Source organism: Geospiza fortis, unplaced genomic scaffold, assembly GCF_000277835.1.
Source record: "Geospiza fortis unplaced genomic scaffold, GeoFor_1.0 scaffold192, whole genome shotgun sequence".
NCBI lineage: Eukaryota > Metazoa > Chordata > Aves > Passeriformes > Thraupidae > Geospiza > Geospiza fortis.
In genome coordinates this window covers 4,293,813-4,313,434 of record NW_005054315.1, presented here as the reverse complement: position 1 = coordinate 4,313,434, position 19,622 = coordinate 4,293,813, and the positions used below count along the sequence as shown (strand labels likewise).

General features: G+C 39.1%; 1 protein-coding gene across 1 annotated transcript in view; it reads right to left on the bottom strand.

Annotated features, from left to right (window-relative positions):
• Nucleotides 1-7,130: 7,130 nt before the first annotated feature.
• Nucleotides 7,131-19,622, bottom strand: part of UPF3A (UPF3A regulator of nonsense mediated mRNA decay) — a 25,924-nt gene continuing 13,432 nt past the window's right edge. Inside the window, exons 5-9 of the mRNA XM_031056183.1 lie at nt 16,756-16,811; nt 16,505-16,663; nt 14,960-15,120; nt 11,551-11,845; nt 7,131-8,624 (exon numbers count right to left, since the gene is read on the bottom strand). Coding sequence (XP_030912043.1) covers nt 8,451-8,624; nt 11,551-11,845; nt 14,960-15,120; nt 16,505-16,663; nt 16,756-16,811 — 845 coding nt within the window. The 3' untranslated portion in view covers nt 7,131-8,450. The remainder of the gene's footprint in view (nt 8,625-11,550; nt 11,846-14,959; nt 15,121-16,504; nt 16,664-16,755; nt 16,812-19,622) is intronic.

Here is a 19,622-nt window from a genome sequence, read left to right as displayed (position 1 = left end):
CAGGGGGCCCGGGCCTGTCTGGGAGCCCACGGGGGGTTCGTCCAGCGCGGAGAGGATGCCAGAGTGCCAGAAACACAGAGTCACAGAGTCACAAACTACACTGCAAAGGAGCTCTGAGATCCTCGACTATGACCAAACACCACCGTGTCAACAAGACCATGGCCCTCCGTGCCATGTCCAGTTTTCCTTCAACACCTCCAGGGACGGTGACTCCACCACCTCCCTGGGCAGCCCATTCCAATAACCAATCACCCTCTGAGTAAAGAAATTCTCCCTGATATCCAGCCTAAAAATCCCTTGATGCCATTTAAGACTGTGTTCTCTCATCCTGTGGCTCGCTGCCTGGGAGAAGAGCCTGACCCCAACCTGCTACAGCCTCCCTTCAGGGCATTGTAGCGAGAGGTAAGGTCTCCCCTGAGCCTCCGCCTCTCCAGGCTGAGCAACCCCAGCTCCCTCAGCCGCTCCCTGTAGGACACTCACTCTATCACTTTCTCTGGATCTGCCTATTCATATCCTTCCTGAACTGAGGGGCCCAGAAATGTATGCAGGATTCTCAGTGTGGGCTCACCAGTGCCAAAGAGGCCACACCTCAGGTACTGTGTGTCCCTCAATTCAGGAATTGCTTTTTGTCCTTTGGGTTTTGCAGTGCTTTTTGTCCAGTATGGAAAGAATGACAGACTCACAGAATCACAGAACCAATTAAGTTGGAAAAGACCTCTGAAATCAACTCCAGCCTGTGAGCAAGCACCCCCCTGTCAACCAGACCAGAGCACTGGGTTTTGTGTCCAGTTTTTCCTTAAACAACTCCAGGGAGGGTTGCTCCCTGGAAGTGTTTAAGGAAAGACTCTCTGGAGGCTGAGGGACATTTTGTCACGACAGAAGGTGGGGGTAACCCACGTTCTTGTTGCTAGATCCCTTGGGGCAAATAAGTGTGATGTGACACTGAATGATCAGTATTTGTAAATAAACAATGTAGGGTTTATTGTAGAACAACTTGGCTGCAAAGGAAAACAGGTATGCAGCAGTTTTGGTGGTTATTATCTATAGCAATACAACATGAAAGCATTGCAATGTGAAAGTGCAGCATCACCCAAGGACACAGACAAGGAGAAAAGGAAATTTCAAGGAAAGGAAATTTCAAGGAGAGGAGAGGAGAGGAGAGGAGAGGAGAGGAGAGGAGAGGAGAGGAGAGGAGAGGAGAGGAGAGGAGAGGAGAGGAGAGGAGAGGAGAGGAGAGGAGAGGAGAGGAGAGGAGAGGAGAGGAGAGGAGAGGAGAGGAGAGGAGAGGAGAGGAGAGGAGAGGAGAGGAGAGGAGAGGAGAGGAGAGGAGAGGAGAGGAGAGGAGAGGAGAGGAGAGGAGAGGAGAGGAGAGGAGAGGAGAGGACTGTGAGGATCTCACCACCCTAAGCCTCACAACAAGACTTGATTGCTCTACAGTCTTGGTCGAAGTGGTGATCGAATGATGAGAGAAGTCTCAAAGAAGTGGTGGGGAGGAATCTGTGGAACACAGAATCTCTTTGGTCTATATTCACTCTGATTCAGGTAAATATAAATCAGGTCCCTCCTCAGGAGCAGGGAGTTTCATGTAATACTGTAGATCACTTCAGGAGTCCTCAACACCTTCTAGGACAGCACAGCTGCCCATCCTAGCAGCACAGTTGAGTCAGTCATGCTGCATTGTGTCACAGCAGCAGAGATGAACCCGCTCAGGTCACACTCAGAGTTCCCCGCATTTCCGGGAAGAGGAGGGGGAGCCCCACATCCCAGTGGTTTGTGCAAGGAAGCACAGCTTAGCATGGCAAGGGGCACAATCCTGTCCACGGGATCCAGCTCTTATCTCACTCACAGCCCGTCATTCACCCTGTGCCTTATCAGATCAGAGGTTTAGCCATTACACAAAGAAAAGTTCACCTACTCCATCTCAACCAAGCACCCTGGCACCTCCATGTATGAGCAATGTTTTGAGTCATTGTCTCTTAATAGTTCAGTCTGTCAATCGTCCTCATTGCTCTTTACATCTTCCAGAGGAGGGAAGCAGAGGAAAAGATGCTAAGCTTTTCTCCCTGGTACCCACTGAGAGGATAGGTAGGAATGGCTCAGAGCTCCTCCAGGGAAAGTTAGGGCTGGGCATTCAGCACCATTTCCTTACCAAGAGGGCGGGCTCTGTGACAGGCAGCATCTAGCAGTGATCTGTCACATCCCCTGGCTGCTTGGATAGAAGCAATATTTTTTGCCAGTCGTATCTAAGTTTCCAACAAAATCAATCCTGCCCATGCTCTGAAAATGTAGCAGAAGTGAAGTGATTAACTACAATTACTGATTGATGAGGAATTAATATCTTTTTTCCATATCTAAATGTCATGGAGAAATCTAGCACTGCAGGCTAGATACCCTCCCGGTCTTCTGTGTAGTCAAGTCCCAGGCTCATATCTCTTTGACTACAGGTTATACATTCATCATTGGGCATTGTGGTTTTTCCATGACTAACAAAAACCAACGGGTTGTTTCCATCCTAGTCTTCAGCCAAGAACATTATTGCTACTCATCCCCCTTGTACTTGCATTTTATCTGGTTTTTATTACTCAAAATGCTGACTCCTGCTTTGTTCATGCAGGGAAATACCTGTAAAGCCAACCCAAGGCCAGCTAATAACCTGTTGTTTTCACTTGATCCTGAGCTTTTCATCTCTTTCTGGTTTGCCAGTGCTTTCACTCATCTTACAGTTTTAAAATTAATTTCCAGCTACTGTAGTTAGTAGAATAATTTCCATTGAGAATGGAATCAAACACTTAATTAAATTCCAGATAAACCAGGTGTACCCCATTGATTAGGTTTCTTCTTAGACAGACTAAGTAAACTTTTTCCATGCTATTGTTACCTGTAAGTGATTTGGAATAATTGGAGGATTGCCTTTCAACTTAGTGAAGAAGTTTTCTCAAAGGGGGTAAAGAAATCCCACAGAGATTTTTTTTTGCTGGATTACCAATAATAGAGCATAGGTAAAGAACACATCTCAAGCAACCACAGTGAATAACTTTTTTTTAATAGACTTTTTTTACTGTATGGTTAAACTTTCTTTTCTAACTTGTTTAGAACTTTTTTTCATATACATCTAGGGATTAAATTTGATTTATGAAATCATGCTAAAGTTTCATAATATCTCCCCTTTCAGTTAATATTCTTGTGAAAAACACTTTAATATAGTTTGCAGTTCTAGAATTTTTTTTATAAGCAACATGTAAAAAATTACCATATTCACCTATGAAGTCTCTCAGTAAAAATGCCAGCAGGCTTTTGAAGGCATGGAGTTCAATCATCCAAGACAGCTATTTTTTCATTCATTCCTTCCCTTAGGCCTCTAAATTACTTTCTGAAATGGCCTTTTTTTTACTATGCATTAGTAACTGTAACAAATAGAGCAACGAACAGTTACCTAACACTGTAGCTAGGGAGAGCTCACAATTCATTGGAGATACATCTAAATACCCCCGAGTATATTTTTACCTTATGTAACATATTCCCAAATGTTTTCCTCCTTGTTATTTGATCCATAATTTAGGAGCTTAAAAGTTTCCAATATACAAGCAACTTTAATCTTTGTATTTCAGGATGTTGTTAACTGTTAAGGAAACAAGATTGAACCTATTCAGCCCTGAAAGTGTTTCCATTTCTCCTCTGATATCCTGATTTTCTTGACTGAATGCCTGAGAACATGATTGTACACATACTCTTGTTTCTGGATGCTGATGACCTTCAACAGCTGTCAAAATGGACAAGAACTTCCAGCAGGTAATGTCATATATTGGTGCCCATATTCAAGTTTATTGTTAAGAAACAAGGTGAGGTGGAATTTCCCTTCAGTTTCATCCAGCAGGACCGTCTGTGTTTTTGCACAGCCAGATACAGGGAGCAGCACAACACACACATACCTGGGCAAAGATCAGTAGTAACAGGCCATGCTGGGGACAATCTAAAGCAAAACCCCCTGCCTGGCCACCTGGAGCCTTCCAGAATTACTTTTCAATCTCTTCACTAGAGTTGGCAACTGAGATCCTGGCAAAAGAAAAAAAACTAAAACACCAATACCCTAAAAGACCCAGCCCCCACCCACCCCCCTCAACTTCTATGCAGAATCTTCATATTTGATTCTAGACTATGTCAACATTTTTAAAGAGAAGGGGCAAAAAGAATCACCCATTTCTGCATGTTTTGTATCTCCTGCCTTCTGCATATGCTGGGAGCCATTTATGGATCTTGCATGGACCATGAGCCTATGTGCCATTTTTGCTAATCTTTACCCTTTTGGAGTGTGTTGGAGATTTTTTTTTAAATAATCCAGGCTGTTAGTTGGAATTGAGCAAAGAACACTGCAGTCCAATGTCTTGTGTGTTTGAATCAAAATACTGTAATATTTATGTGACAGTAATGAGCCTTTGATAGAATTTACATAATTGTAGATGGGATATGGAAATGGGGTATATTCAGGAGATCAGGTATGGCCTAATGAAATGTAAATCACAAAATATATCTGGAAAATATTTTTTTTTAGTTATGTAACAATGAAGAAGTTTGGGAGAGGGTTTAACTGCTAAGAGGGACACCAGCACTTGGTAAGATGACATTTTCAGTCTTCAAGAACTTCAATGAAAAGCTCAAGTGGAGGCACAGAAGACAGAGTGAATGCCTTTAAGTCACTTAGAAATTATCATACAAGATTCTGGTTTCCCATTTGTTTCAGATTTTTTTTTTCTTTCTAATGAAACAGTTATCAATAAGTAACTTGAGAATTTTAAGTCTCTCCTCTCATCATATAATAGTCAAACAGCACCATCAACTCACAAGTAATTTTCCAGAGATTTTCAACATTCCATCAGGTTGGGGGAGGGAAGTACTACTCCATTTTCCTTTTCAGGCATATTTTATTCTGATGTTCAATATTGTTTTGTGCCCAATGAGTGGGTTTTGTCATGTTCGTATTTCAGGCTTTTGTTTGGGCTGTTCAGTTGTAATACTGCAAATAAATGCCAGCAGAGAAACTGCCTTCAGCATGAAGAGCAGTGTTGGTTTAACCATGGATGGACCTCCAAAGACTCTCCAAAAACAACTTTCAGCCATTTGGTTTTAAATTAAAAGAAGCAACAGAATGTATTTATAAACTGAATGCAAAGTTGTCAGTACAATGTTTGGAGTTGAATAAGCTTCTCCTTAAAGCTGCAACAAGCACAAATGCAGGGATTTTTACTGAAGATTTACATTCCACATCAGTTTCCAGTAATACAATAGATCAAGACAGAATGGAGCCCAATCTCCATTTGACAGACAGAGTGATTTCCATCTTCCTGAATGTCAATGACCTTGGAATTCAATGAGAAACCAGGCAACAGAAATTTGGTGAAGCTCTCTATGTGTAGAACATTATATTTTAAAAGCAAGAAAACAGATGGCACTGAAGTCAGCTGTGATGTAACCAGACACAATTCCCATTCTGTGGGGATGCTGTCTCTACTTTCAGCTAAGCTGAATTTGCAAAACAAAGTTACTATTGTGGCAATGAAGCTCTCACGCCACGATGAGTTTGCACAAAGGCAGGCAGCAAGCCTGCATTTATTTGATGTCATAGGGAGAAGCATAAAAGAACAAGTGAGCACAGAGCAGGTGGCAGCTCCTCCAGCAAGGGAAGCAAGCTCAGGCCCTGCTGCATTCCTGTGCAGGAGACATTGGAGAAGGGACTTGGAAATGTATTTTGCTGCTTTAGCCATTGTACTTTGCAGCATTCCCATGAGGTACATGCTCAATTCCAGCAGGCAGCCTTCCCTGCAGATATGGCTACACAAGTTCCCATCCCAAACCTGATTCCTGTTTCCACAGGCACAGGCAGTCCTACTGGCACTGCCCAAGATGACCATGAGTGCAGAGAGGGGAAGCTCAGTGATGATGTTTTCTCTGTTTTAGGAGGGGTCCCACTGTAGCAGAGAGCCTGCAGGCAGCACTCCCATGCACCCTGGGCTCCTGGTGCTCCTTGCTGTTCCTATCTCTCCTGAGCTACTTGCGGCAGGTGTAGTTGGCCATGGCAATGCTCAGATCCTGCTGATGGTGGCCAGTGCTTCCTACTGCCCTTCTCAGATGTGGCAAGAATAGATGCCAGTACCTGCTGCACAAGAGGGGCTGTCTCAAGGGTTCCTAGAGTGGCACTGCCAAGCCATCAGCTTGGGATGCAGCTCAGGCTGCAGCTGTGTGCAGATGTTGACTACTGCACTCTCCATATCCAAATTTGGATGTCCTGAATATTCCTTCCATGTGAATATTTAAGTCAAAGGACAGGTTCTCTGTCTCTGCCCTTTTGGGCAGGAGCCTGCATCCACAAGAACACAAAAATTTGTCAAAAAGCTGCAGGAATTTCTGTCTTGACCTGAATCTCCAGCTTGATCCGATGGACACAAGTGTTTAAGCACAGTTTTTACTGAGATGAGGTTTGAATAAGAAGACCCAAATGGAAAAACATTGCAAAATTCCTGTGTTTAGTTAGTTCTCTATAATACTATGAAGATGTGCTTATAATCAAGGAACTCGGGTGCAAGTGGAGAAGAAGCCCAAAAGATATCAAACTCAAGTTGTGAGCACATGCAAAATCACAGTTCCTCTGTGTCCTGCCAGTCCCTCTCACAGGTGAAACACACCCCCTGCTCCAGTCACCACAGGGCATCCAAAAAGGTGGGAGATGCTTTTGAGCAGACCCTCATCTGGTGAAGATCCCAGCTCTGCCCAGCTCTACTGCAGAATTTCCCTGATGAATTTCCTTGGATCAAGCTGAGACTTTTCACTGAGGGGAAAGCCTGCCCTCCCAGTGCTCAGCCAGGACACCGTGACAAAATCCTTTCTCCTGCAGTCAGGATAAACTTGGCAAACGAGATAAACTTTAGATTGAGCTAAACCCAGATGATTTTCTAGCAGCAGTTTTACTTAATCTTGAAGTAATTTTAGTTGGAAGCTGACTTATGTAGCCTGATACTAAAATTCTTCTCAACTGTATTTTTATCTGCTTCTGAAGCATGCAGAGCAGTATAATAGCATCTTACTTATTTTTTTCTGGAGTAATAGATGAAAAAATAGCACAGTATCACATCTCAAAATCATAGTCAAAATCTTTTTTACTTTTATTCTATTTAATGCTTAACATCTGTTAAAATACAATAAATAATTTTCAGTCTAGGACAATTAGATGTTATGCTCAATAATAAAATGTTCAGAGAGGATGTAAAAATAATGTCTTACTATTTAACTTCAATGACAAAGCAGGTCTCAGTTTTAGACAACTGAGAAATTTTCACCCATGAAAGATAAATGAACATATCCTGCCCTTTCATAAACGCACGTCTATCATTGAAACCAACAAAAGACACACACACCCCCACACATACACATGTATATGTGCCTGCCTTAGAGGGCAGAATTTGGCCTGGATTTTACAAAATGGCAGTTTGCAATTGACATTCATGTGTGTTTAATTTTTTAACAAACAAAACTGCAGAATGCTCATGTATTTTACATTTTCCAAATCCTGTTACTGCAACTTATATGAAACATTAGCTTATAAAAAGTCATCACTGTACAACCACTTTTTTTTGCCCAAAAGTCAGTGTCAGAACGATAAAAACCAGCTAATTAATTAAAACCAGATTTATTGTTAATGTGCTGATGTTTGCATTAGCTGTCTTCTGTTTTAAGCACAAGGAATCTATTAAAACATAAAAGGCAAAAGTGGCTCAGAAAAAGACAAACTCTCCAACAACATACTTGTAGCTTTACTAACACTTATCTGACACTACAGTTAATTGAAAACCAATGTAAACACCATGAGGTACAGATACCACTGGACATTCCTCACAACTGTGCAAACTGTGGGCCTCATCCTGCAAACACCACTGGCTGCAGAACTTCATCCCATGGCTGGTCCCACTGAGTCTGTCTGCAACACCCTGCAGCAGCCCTCACCCCTGCCATTTGCAGGAAGGGGTCCTGTGGACCCTCATGTCATGCACCAAATACATGTAAAGTGCCTCAGATTTCAAACTGATGCAAATTTACACTTAATTTCTTTAGACTCAAGAAGCTGACATAGCTTCTCTAAAGTCTTATATAAATATTCCCTTAAAATTGTTAGAGGGTCTTCTGTTTCAAGGTAAATCTAATAAAATATTTTAACTGCTTTTAAATTAGGCAAAGAGTGCTTGAGCTGCTTTTTGTAAAAAAGCAACAATATTCCTTTGCTGTAAGATATTTTACATATCTCCAGTCACTCTTCCCTTTCTTTTACAGGAAGTAAGAGGCAGAGCTATTATTATTTTGTTGATACAATTGCCTGTGGAGTTCTGAAACAGCCCAATGGATTTTTGTGATGATGCTGAATCTTAAATTAATTCCTTTTCACAAGACTTTTCCCCCAGACTGTTTTATTCTGTTTCTTCAGTCTTTTCAGAACTAGCTCCAGCTGAATTATCTGCCTCATACTTTTTATCAAGAGCATCTTCAAAGGATTTCCCACTGCAGTCATAGGTTTTACTTGTAGGTCCCACATGTGTTCGGATGCGAGCTCCTGGCTGGTACAACTGCATGGCTGGACGATCCTAGAAGGAAGGACATAATGGTTAAGGCTCTGAGAAACCCACGTGGGACACATATGTGGAATTTTAAAGTTTTGAATATTTATGAAGAAATTAGATTTAAGTTATTTTACATTTTATAAGAACCAGGAAAAAAATGGCATGTAATGAAAATTGACTGGGTATTTAGTATCTAGTATTCAATATGCGTGGTTTATAACACTATTCTTGGGAGCCAAACATTTTGAAAAAATGAAAAATGCTGTAAAAATTAAAGATCCTATGATACATTTGACATAAACAAGGAGAAATACTGCAGACAATTATCAAACATGGTATTTACAAGTAAAACAAAAGAAATGTTGCTACCTTCACTAACATCAGCTGAGAAGAACAATAGCCTGTGCACTTGCAACTCTGCAGATGAAACGTCAAACATTACATATAAGCATAAAAATCCAAGACAGACCAGAGAACAGCTCAGCAGGTACCAGCTACAAAATTATCCTCAACTGGTCATCAATCATTACCCAATCCTTACCAGAATTTAAACATAAAATGCATTTGAATTATACACATCTAAATGAAATGGCACAGTTTTGCTCCGCTTCATCTTGCCTTCCATCCTGAGTATGAGAGCAAGGGAATTTATGCACTGATAATAAACAAAGTAAGTACAATTTGAGCATGTGCAGGCTCTGTGAGTGACCCAATCATACACATGCTGCTCTGATCCTGAGAAAATAGAAGAAGGAGCCAGTTTCCATGGAAAAGATGCCTCCAACCTGAAAATGGTGATGCTCTTCAGAGCATTCTTTATCTTTGAAATTTCATTAGTAAAATACACCAGTTAGAAACTCTGCTTAAGAAGTCTTTTCCTGGTAAGGGTGTTTTACTTTCACATAATGTTATGAAGCAACCGAAAGCTCACCAGTACCTGAGCTTTTTGATCAGTCTTGTGTTAAGTTTAGCACACAGCCAGCAGCCTACTTAAAGACAGTGGCAGAGCACTGAAACTGTCCTACATCAAACTATACCAATTTTCAATTGCCTTCATAATGAAGTAAGTAATATAATAAGTAACTTTGAAGTAATTATTGATTTTTGTTCTTTCATTCTTTTTTTCTTATTCCCAATATGCATTTCCCCTTTTCTTTTTCTTTCATCTTTTTTGACCCACTTGGCTTTTTTACACCCACTTTTTTTCTCCTTCTCTTTAGACCAGATGTCAAGATTTACTACTGAGCCTTCTGACTAGTTAGTGCTTTGCAGTGTGGTATGAAATGCACAACACACCTTTCTATATCCCAAACAGCTGCATAAAAGTAGATCCTCAAGCAGTGCCATTTAGAAAGTTTAAGATGAAGGGTGAAAATGACTTTTCCTACCACAGCCTCTGTAGCTTGTGGTTTGTATAAAAACTATCACATTACTTACATTGGAAATTTCCCATTTTCTAATTAATTCCAATGAACTTCAGAAAGAGGTTCCATCTCTGACTAAAAATTTGTGTTGGCATTGTCAATGCTATATCTAAGTTGTAAAACTGAGCCCTAATCACCTATGTGATAAATACTCTAAGGAAAAAAGTCACCACACTGCAACATACCTTACTGATGGTGCTTATTTTTTTAGGGAAAAAATATTGTATTTTAGTCCTAAGTGTGGACTAATCCAGGGACTCAACAAGCTACCAGAAGTGTGATGCAAAGAAATAAAAAGCAGGCAGCTTCTTAACACTTGCCAGAAGGCCCCTAGGACCCACCATCCAGTTCCAAGGCTGGAGATTATTTTGAGAGATTTCAAGAAGAGCATGGCAAGAATGAGAAAAAATATTTTCCTCATCTTCCTGTTTCTGAACTAGCCATTTTCTGACTATTCCACAGAAAAAGGTAGAGCCACTGATGAGGAAATGGCTAATGTGTCAATGCAGATAAATCTTAGCAATCCTGCCCAGCTGATCTCTGCATAAAAAAACCTCAGAGCACACCAGGCTTTTTGTGTTGGCACAAGATGACTTCCTTGACATGCACAGTGAGGCCACCTGAACTTGTTCCCTGCACACTCCATGCAGACTCACTCTGCATGTGACCAGTTTACTCTTGTCAGCCTTAGCCCACAGAACAGATCTGTCGCTTGCTTTGAAAGAAGAGTTTCACATGCAGAATAAATTTCTACACTAACAGTGTTTTGGTCATCTTTTGTGGAAAATCTAGGATCAAAAGAGAGAGAGAAAGGGGCTGACAAGGAGAGCCACATCCTGAAAATACTCTGGCACATCCGTGAAATCAGCCAGCCTGAGAAAAATGATACCAAGATCTCTGGGAGACAACAGGGGACAGCTCTACTACACACCCTGATACAGGCTCTGCTCACACTGGTTTTGCATCTGCTCTTCTCCTGACAACAGCTATGGGGACAAATTTATCCTGATGAAATGACAGCCTTTTCATACTGGCAGGTATGCAATACTGAGAAATCCATACATTCACGCTCTCTGAATTAGCAATTTATTTCAGTCCTTATTGTTGCTCTGCCAAGCAATGCCTGGCAAATCCATAATATAATTATTTTATGAGAGTAATGGAAGTATGTTTTTAAAAGACTAACATGCCACAATTTTAAAATTTCATTATGGATCAGAAGTGTAACGATTTTTAATATACTTATAAAATGTAAGGCTTCCAAGAATAGTATTCTTCAAATGTCAGGGTTGAAATGAAGACAGAAAGTCTTCTATATGTTGTGAATATGAATGAGCCTGTAACCTTAACTTATTTTAACTGCTGCTGTCCGTTGACAACAACCCAGAAAGAAATCTGGGTTTTACTGAAAATGAGAAAAAGAATTCTTTTGAAAAAGCATCTTTATGCTGAATCTGCAGAATTTAAAATCTGTGATCTTGAACCATATTAACTAATGAAAGATTATCCTAAATGAATAAAAGAACCTTATTTCTTATGCGCTCCTTTTTGGATGCCATGTCATCACACTTGTCCTCTTTACCCAGTTTGTCTACTGCCTCCACAGTGAAGCTGTAGTTGTAGTTCCCTTTCTTTCCTCTGTCTTGGTTGTATCCTTTCCCCCATTTCAGCTCTTCTTCATTCCTTCTCATAAACTTGTCAAACTCATAGTGAGTTCTATGCTTTCTGCCATCATCCAATCGATACCTTTGTCTTTCAGGATCTTTTTCTCGAAATCTTCTCTCCAAATCTCTTTGCTCTTTGTCACTATCATTTTGTGACCTATGAGTATGTACGAAGAGAAAGAAAATCCAAGCAGTTAACAGTAAAAAGGAGCTACAGAAAGATAAAAGTCAAAGTCTTCCTTTGACTTTAGAAGTGTGTAGATAAATTATATATCAAGTTTGTTTTCTTCTCATTACAAAGGGTTAAATGATGAATGTCTCTCCCATGTATGTCCACCGATGCATTTGGTTGAGAATTGCAGACAAAGCTTTACCAAGCTTTTGTGCAACTGTTGTGGAAGGCCCATTCTTCGCCTTCTATCCCTCTCTGAAATCCTATCAATAGTTCCCCAATACCCTTCATATAAACACATGCTGCACTGTTAGCACTTGTAGCCTGGTGTTGAGGCGAATCATGCGTGGAAGTATTCCCTTGAACAGGAACATTCAGGATCTGAAGGAATTATGCAGGTATCACATATCAATTTGTAAATTTTATGTCTCTGCATAACAAAAATTATTTACTGATATCATAACTTGCAGAAGACATTTGTGAAAATAACTTGCAGAAGACATTTGTGAAAATAAATACTTATGTTCCAGGCTTTTGTTTATCATGTCTCCAAATAATCTAGCCTGCCTTTGCATATTTTATTTCGGCAAAGACCATTACCTTACCACAACATGATATTTAATTTCTGCTATGCTGTAAATTGTTTATATTATAAAGACTATAGACAATATTTTGCTGCCTGTCTGATAAAATTCTCAGCTCTCTTATTCACTTCATTGTTCCAGTTCAGTAAATGGGTGTTTCTCTCATATGGCAGACTGCAAATAATGAAGAAAGATTACAAAATAGATTGAACTTTAAAAGGAACAAATACAGGCAGTTTCTTTTCATTACATATGTATAAATACTTAAAATTGAAACAGCAAGTTACTTTTGATAGTCTCTTCATATTTTGGGAAACTGCAGATAGAATCAGAGAGGATGGAGATTTTTTCAATGGTGTGGTGATCAAATAGTAATATGCTTCTCATTCACAATTATTTAATACAAATAAAAGTGTATCTATATATACAACTTTTCTTTTTCATATAACAGAAATGTGAAAATTGGTAGCATCTGTCAATGCCAACTTGGGCATTAGTGGGGCTGCCAAAAGAGGGTCCCCATCTCAGGAAGAGCTGAAAGTCAGAGCAGAACCTGAATGAGAGGTTGTTATTCAGCATTTCACAAGACTGAGCTTGTATCAGCATAACACATTCACCAAGCGGAAGCAACATTCCAGCTGTCACAGACACCTGAACCAACCACAGTTACACTGACCCCGTACCTGTAGCATGGATACACTTACATAAAATACTATGTTAGCTAAGGGGTATGTGGCTGTAAATTGCTTTGTTTCATGTTTAACATGCTATTCCAGAACCTAACTCCAAGTCCTAGCAAGGCTCAGGGCAAGACCCTCCAAAAGACCCTCTCAATTTGTGGCTGCAGTATTGCCTAACACTTGTCTGTTCCCTTGTCTGTTACTGTTGGGGACGAAGTGCTGTGTCTGAAGGCAGGCAGGTGACAGGGATACTAACTCCTGTTCCAAGAGTGGTTAAAGTAGATTCCTAAAATTCAGTCACAGTGAACAGGCAGGCAAGAGTGGAAATGGCAGGGTAAGCAATTTTAGAGTATAGGCAGAAGACAAAGTTACACAGTCAGAGAAAGCAGAAATGAATAGAAGTAAAGGGAATGGAAGCACACTTCTGTCTGCAGTTTCAAATCCGCATTTGACCATGTAACTTATGCACCTAGTGAGATTTTGATTTGTGGTAGGAAGCTTTTGCTACCAAGCCTTTGACATGGTTTCAAACGGGCAACTCAGTCTGCTGCAGGTAGAGTTGGCAGTTACAGCTTATTGCCAATTTCTGAGTCAGTGACAAAGTAGTTTCAACTTTAAATCTCAATCCAGCTGAAATAGCTCATAGCTTGCTACCTACCCACTAAAAATCACGATAAAATCAGCGCTTGGAAACACAAGGTAATGCTTACTGTACCTGTGCAGCCAAACAGGTTCTGTTTTACATGAGCAAAATATACATTAATGTCTTATTAAACTTACAGGATCAATAGCAAACAATGTTACATGGCACCACCAAAAGTTTAATCCATAAAAAGCCAGGGAAGTAGTGGGGTCAGCATCCCTGGAGGTATTTAAAAGACATGTAGACATGGCACTTAAGGACACGGTTTATAATGGCAGTTTGGCAGTGCTGGGTTAACCGTTGGACTCAATGATCTTAAAGGTCCATTCCAGCCTGAAAGATTCTATGAGTAGCAAACAACTGATTTGCCCCTTCAAGTGTTTCTGTTGAGCCTGTTCTGTTTCCATTCTTGAAGACTATTAATAAAGAAGTTGCTGAATATTTTCAATTTCAGAGTTTCAGGACATGGAATTTTTCAGGAACATTCAGAACATACATATTTTTCTTTGTTATTTATCTTGCATATCTTATGGGTAGGTCCTGCTTGCGATAGGACTAATGTGCCAAAGGACAAGAAAGAGAACCAACTGCTGAAAACACTCGTAAGATGAGTCATTTCCAGGCTACAGCAGTAATAGAACAGAGCTATGCCTTTTGTTCCTATCGTTGCAAATGTAACACAAAAGGCAGCAGGAGACAGAGACAGTCTATTGCATGTATCTATCATAAGGCTTTCATTCACACCTTCTCGATTTTGCCATTGTCCCACTTACCTAAACATTTATATGTTTATTGCAGCCAACTCATGTGTGAAGGAAAAGTATGGCATTGTGCACAATTTAGTCTTCAATATGAGTAATGGAAGGAGAGCCTTACCTGAACTCTTGATGGGGAACAGGTGAAATAACAACAAAATTACTTGAATTACTTGAGATTTCATGCAGAAATCCATCCAATCAGGGATTTCATAGCATTTCACCAATAACAAATTGCATCCACTAATACTGCCACCAGGTCAGTAAATTGTTACAAAACACCTTTTACCAAAACAACAGGAAGAGATTTGTTCACACACAGAATGAAATTGGTTCTTTGGTGACAGAACATCTTGTCAATGCACCACTTATATTTAAGCCTTGTGATGAAAGCATTTAAGATCTAAATTAAAGACTAAAAGGTACATATTACTTACTTTTCCTTAATTTCTTTTAGTGAACTCTCCAAAGATTTGGATTTTATACTCCCAGATCCAGGTGATTTATCCCATTTATTTTCCTCAATGTCAGCTTCTTCACCTTTTTCTTTGTGCTTTTCACTGGCCAGTTCATCTCCTTTTTCAGGCTTCTTGAGAAGCTAAGAGATATTTGTTTATATTGTGATGCAAAATTATTCTCCTCTATTGTGCAGGCATTTTAATAAGTACTAAATATATCAGTAACCTGCTAAGATTTGAGATACCTTATTTACATGCTAGGAATATATTTTACAAAGCATAAAATTTAAAGTTATTTTAAAAGGGTGGTTTACATTTGCTAAGGAGTGACAGTCATTATTAGGCATTCAACTGTACACTTTCAAATACATGGAGAATACTGGAGAAAGCACTTACCTATTCTTCTCAGAGCACTTACCTACTCTTCTCTCCTGAGTTACAAACATAAAGACATTATTATGGTCTATGGTTTCTTAGAAATCATGTTATAGAGCTCAATGTCATTGCCCATAAAATAAGAAGCAGAACCTCTACAATACTACAAAGACAGCAGGATTAATACTTCACTCCTTGAAATATTATATAAAATGTCTGTCACATGAATTGGGATAGACAGGCATGTAGAAGTAGGTGCTTAGTACATCCTGACACAAATACAGATGGGGAAAAACTTGCGATATTAGCAGAAGAGAAGTCATTACATTTTCACCTTGAAGATTACGATTTTCAAGAAGTCTGTTCTTCTCATAGCAACCCATACAGGGTTTCAGCAGAGTACAGTATTACAGGCATAAACTTTATAGAAGGACCAACTGTCTCAAATTATTACTCTACCATATCAATTCTAGGCAGAACTCCTTAGTCTTTCCAATCCACCATTTTGTTTCTGAAATGAGCACAGGTTAATCTTCAATATTTGAAGCTTCCATAATGTTTCTCTCAGGTAATATTTTTCCTCTACTTTCAGAGACAGAAATAGTTTTCAGGGTCATATCACCCCAGATATGTCATGAATACTGGGGCTTTTTGGACAAGCATTTTTAGGTAATGTATTTTGAGGATTAAAATACCTTTTCTTATGAACTTCTAGAGTATTTTTTTTCATGCCCAGATATGAAAAACATGTAATTCAGCTTCAGAATTTACTATTTTTATACTTTTAGGTGAAGAAAACTGTTTTGCAAGAACAAATGAGGAAAGATATCCACAGTTCTGTGGATTCTCACCACCAGTAAATCTGAGTCAAGCTCTTGCTTTATGCTACACATTCTTATACCAAATGCTGCAGAGTTGTGTGAAGATGTCCGAGTTACCTGCTCTAACTGCACCAGCACACCGTGGTAGGTAAGGCCATCAGTCACACTTTCAAACATTTTGTCAGAGCCCTACATTATTTTCCCTTCTAGTCAAAACTGGTTTGGTGTTTCCACACTGTGCTGTTGTACACTAAATAAACATTGAGATACCAAAGAACTTCTGGATAACTTCAAAAGAAGAATAATTTTTTTCATTGATCTCAGTTACCTTGATCCTTATCTCTTTTTCAGAAATCTTCTTTTGCTTCTCCACTTCTTTTCTTTTACGTCTTTCTTCTTCTCTGCGCTTCCTTTTCTCTTCCTCCCGCAAACGTTTCTTCTCCAATTCTCTCCGCCTCCGTTCTTCTCTTTTCTCTTCTCGTATTCTCTGAAGAGTTCAATAATGATTAATTGTAATTTGTCCAACAGAAAACCATATGAAACATAAATGTGGAACTTCAGGCAAAAGTCTGAACGTACCTGCTTTTCTAATTTTCTATTTTTAATATATTCCAAAAGGGGTGTTGTTCTTCTAGCTAAAACACAAAAAATTTGTGATATAGTGTTCAACTCCTAAAATGTACTCATTTCTTTACTTTAGTATTAACCCCCTTTTTCTAGCTTTATCTGAAAGGGAGCTAAATCATTGATAAACCTATTTGTTTCATGTATTTTTGAAGGCATTCCCATCATTCTGCTTTAGAAACACTTCATTGCTTTTTTGCTGTTAGCATTAGAAGCAACAGAAATATGTTGCACGATAATTTGATACTTAATTAAATATCATAACCTTTCAGTTCAAGAGAATGGCTTTTCTCTCCTGCTCATTGAATGGTTATTTCATTAAAAAAAAGAAAGAAATGTGTTCAGAATCTATTCCTACTTTTTACTTTTGTACATCAAAACCTAGCTATGTTGTTGTCCATATACAACCCACGTTACTGTAACTAACATAGCCCTTTTCAATCCCAGTTTTCAAAGTACATCATGAAGGAAACATTTTCAGTCTCATAAACCATTTGCATTTACCTGACATTTAGTATTCACCTTTCCACAGGAAAACAGGAGGAATAACAGATAAGCAGTTTGTCCCAGGTTACATAGCAAAGTATTAGCAGATCCAATAAAACTCTGGCTTCCAAAATTGCTAATAAAAGGTCTCATCTACTGGATCACACAGCCATTCTTTTATTACAGAGCTGTCTCCACACTCTGAAATCAAGTCACCTGCCTGAACCCAAATTCTATAAAAACTTGGAGAACAAAATTCTTTATCATGTTCCTTATCAAATTCGTTATTCATGACTGCCAGTACTGAATTCAGAATTCAATTCAGCCTGTACTTACAGCTGTGGGTAGTTACAACAAATTTTGTCACTTTTAGATATCCCAGAATAGAAAATGTTTACTACTTGAAATTGCTCTGCAGTTCCATAGTGGATTCTCCCTCAAACCACAGAAAAACACTCCCTATTGAAATGCATGACAAAATTTGAAAGAAAAGAAAGAAAAAAAATGAATTAGAAAAGTCTTCAACAAATTTGAAATGACATGGCCAAAATCCAGACACAATTCATACTCCAAAAACATTTAAATGTTTTTGCATTGAAAATTGGATTATGCTGGGGGCAACCCATTCATTAATAACAAAATTTTGTTAACAGTTATGAATGGGAAGGCTGATAGGATTCACTGTTTCTTTTTAGCAAATATCAATGGCAGGAATCAACAACCAATAAAGATTGTTGATGTGATATTTTCCTTCTTCTATTCCTAGATTTTCCATGCCTCCCCATCCTCTCCACCTGCCCATCATTTTTGATAAGTTTTAGAGCAGCCCCCAGTCCCTCAGATCTGAGTTTTGCCTCTCTCTCCTGCTCCCTAAGTTCCCCTGCCTGAGCAGTGGCTGCCTCTGGGTATCTTTACATGCTGAAAGAGATCACAAATTGTAACTGGAAGGTCTGGGGAAAGGATAAGCTGCACTGAGAGTTCAGAACTTGATCCTAGTTGTGACTAAGACTGTAGTGCAAGAGGTTTAACGAGAAATTATAACTTGAAGTTCAAGGGAGAGAAGCAGTGTGATGAGTACTACCAAAAGAGGAAAGGGGAAAAATGTTTATCAAACTTGAGTCTTACCCATCTTATTTATGGGCCTTACTGCAAATACAAACCTAAGAGCATTTTCTTAAAATGTTTAAGAATCTTTAAAAGAAAATAAATTACTAAATGAAGAGCTGTGTCAGCAAAACTTTACATTTTATCTTGCTGTCTACAAACAAACCAGAAAAAATTGCTTATCTTCATCTTGCTACAGAGAAAATCTCTTTCATATCTCTCTGTCACATGGAAACCGATTAGCCAATGCATCTGACATGATGCATAAAACATGCTGGTTTGCAGTAACTTTACATGGAGAAATTCTGAGCATGTGAGGCTCAATTCTGCCAGCAAAGTCTTCAGCACATCCTTCATTGACTTCAGTAGGAGTAACACCTTTGAAACTGGACACACAGCTAAATCCTTACATAATTTTGCTATAAACATGCTAACTGCTGAAGAAATCTTTGGTTTTGTATTGATAGCCATGGCCACAGCTTCGAATGGCAGGAAAAATAAAGCAACTAGTTTGATTTCCTCTGATTTAACAGAAATGGAACATTAAAAGTCTTAAAGCTGCCTTCAGTTAATATTGTTACTCAGAAATCTACAACTCTCAAGATTAATCATCTTCCCTGATAGAATATTTTTAAGTTAATAAATCTTCTTGAAACCATAAACTTTTTGCAAATTGCAAACTTATTAAAATTTTTTTTCTGCCTTTACTCTGCTGTCAACCAGAGAACCATGGAAGATTTGGGGTAAATAAAAATTATTGGGTGACTTCCCTAATTAAAACAGCAACAAACAAGTTTTATTGATAACAGAGTTATCTAAACGTCCATTTCCATTTCCTCTAAAATATTTAAATTCCAAATCTGTCCAGTTAACTCTCAAACAGCAGTAACAAGTGACAGGAAAGGGGAAATGGCCTCAAGATGTAACTGAGCAGGTTTATATTGGATACAAAGAAAAATTTCTTCACAGAAGACTGTCAAGCACCGGAACAAGCTGTCCAGGGAAACGGAGTTGCTGTGCCTGGAGGTATTTAAAAGATGCGCAGTTGTGGCATTTGGGGGCATGGTTTAGTGGTGAACTTGGCACTGTTGAGTTAATGGTTGTACTTGATGTTCTTGAACAGCAAGTTTCCAACCTAAATGATTCTATGATTCTAATCAAAAGAGGTGGCCACTTTTTCACTGTAAAGAAATAACAGCAGAGGTAAATTTTTTTTCCTACTCAGTTGTCAC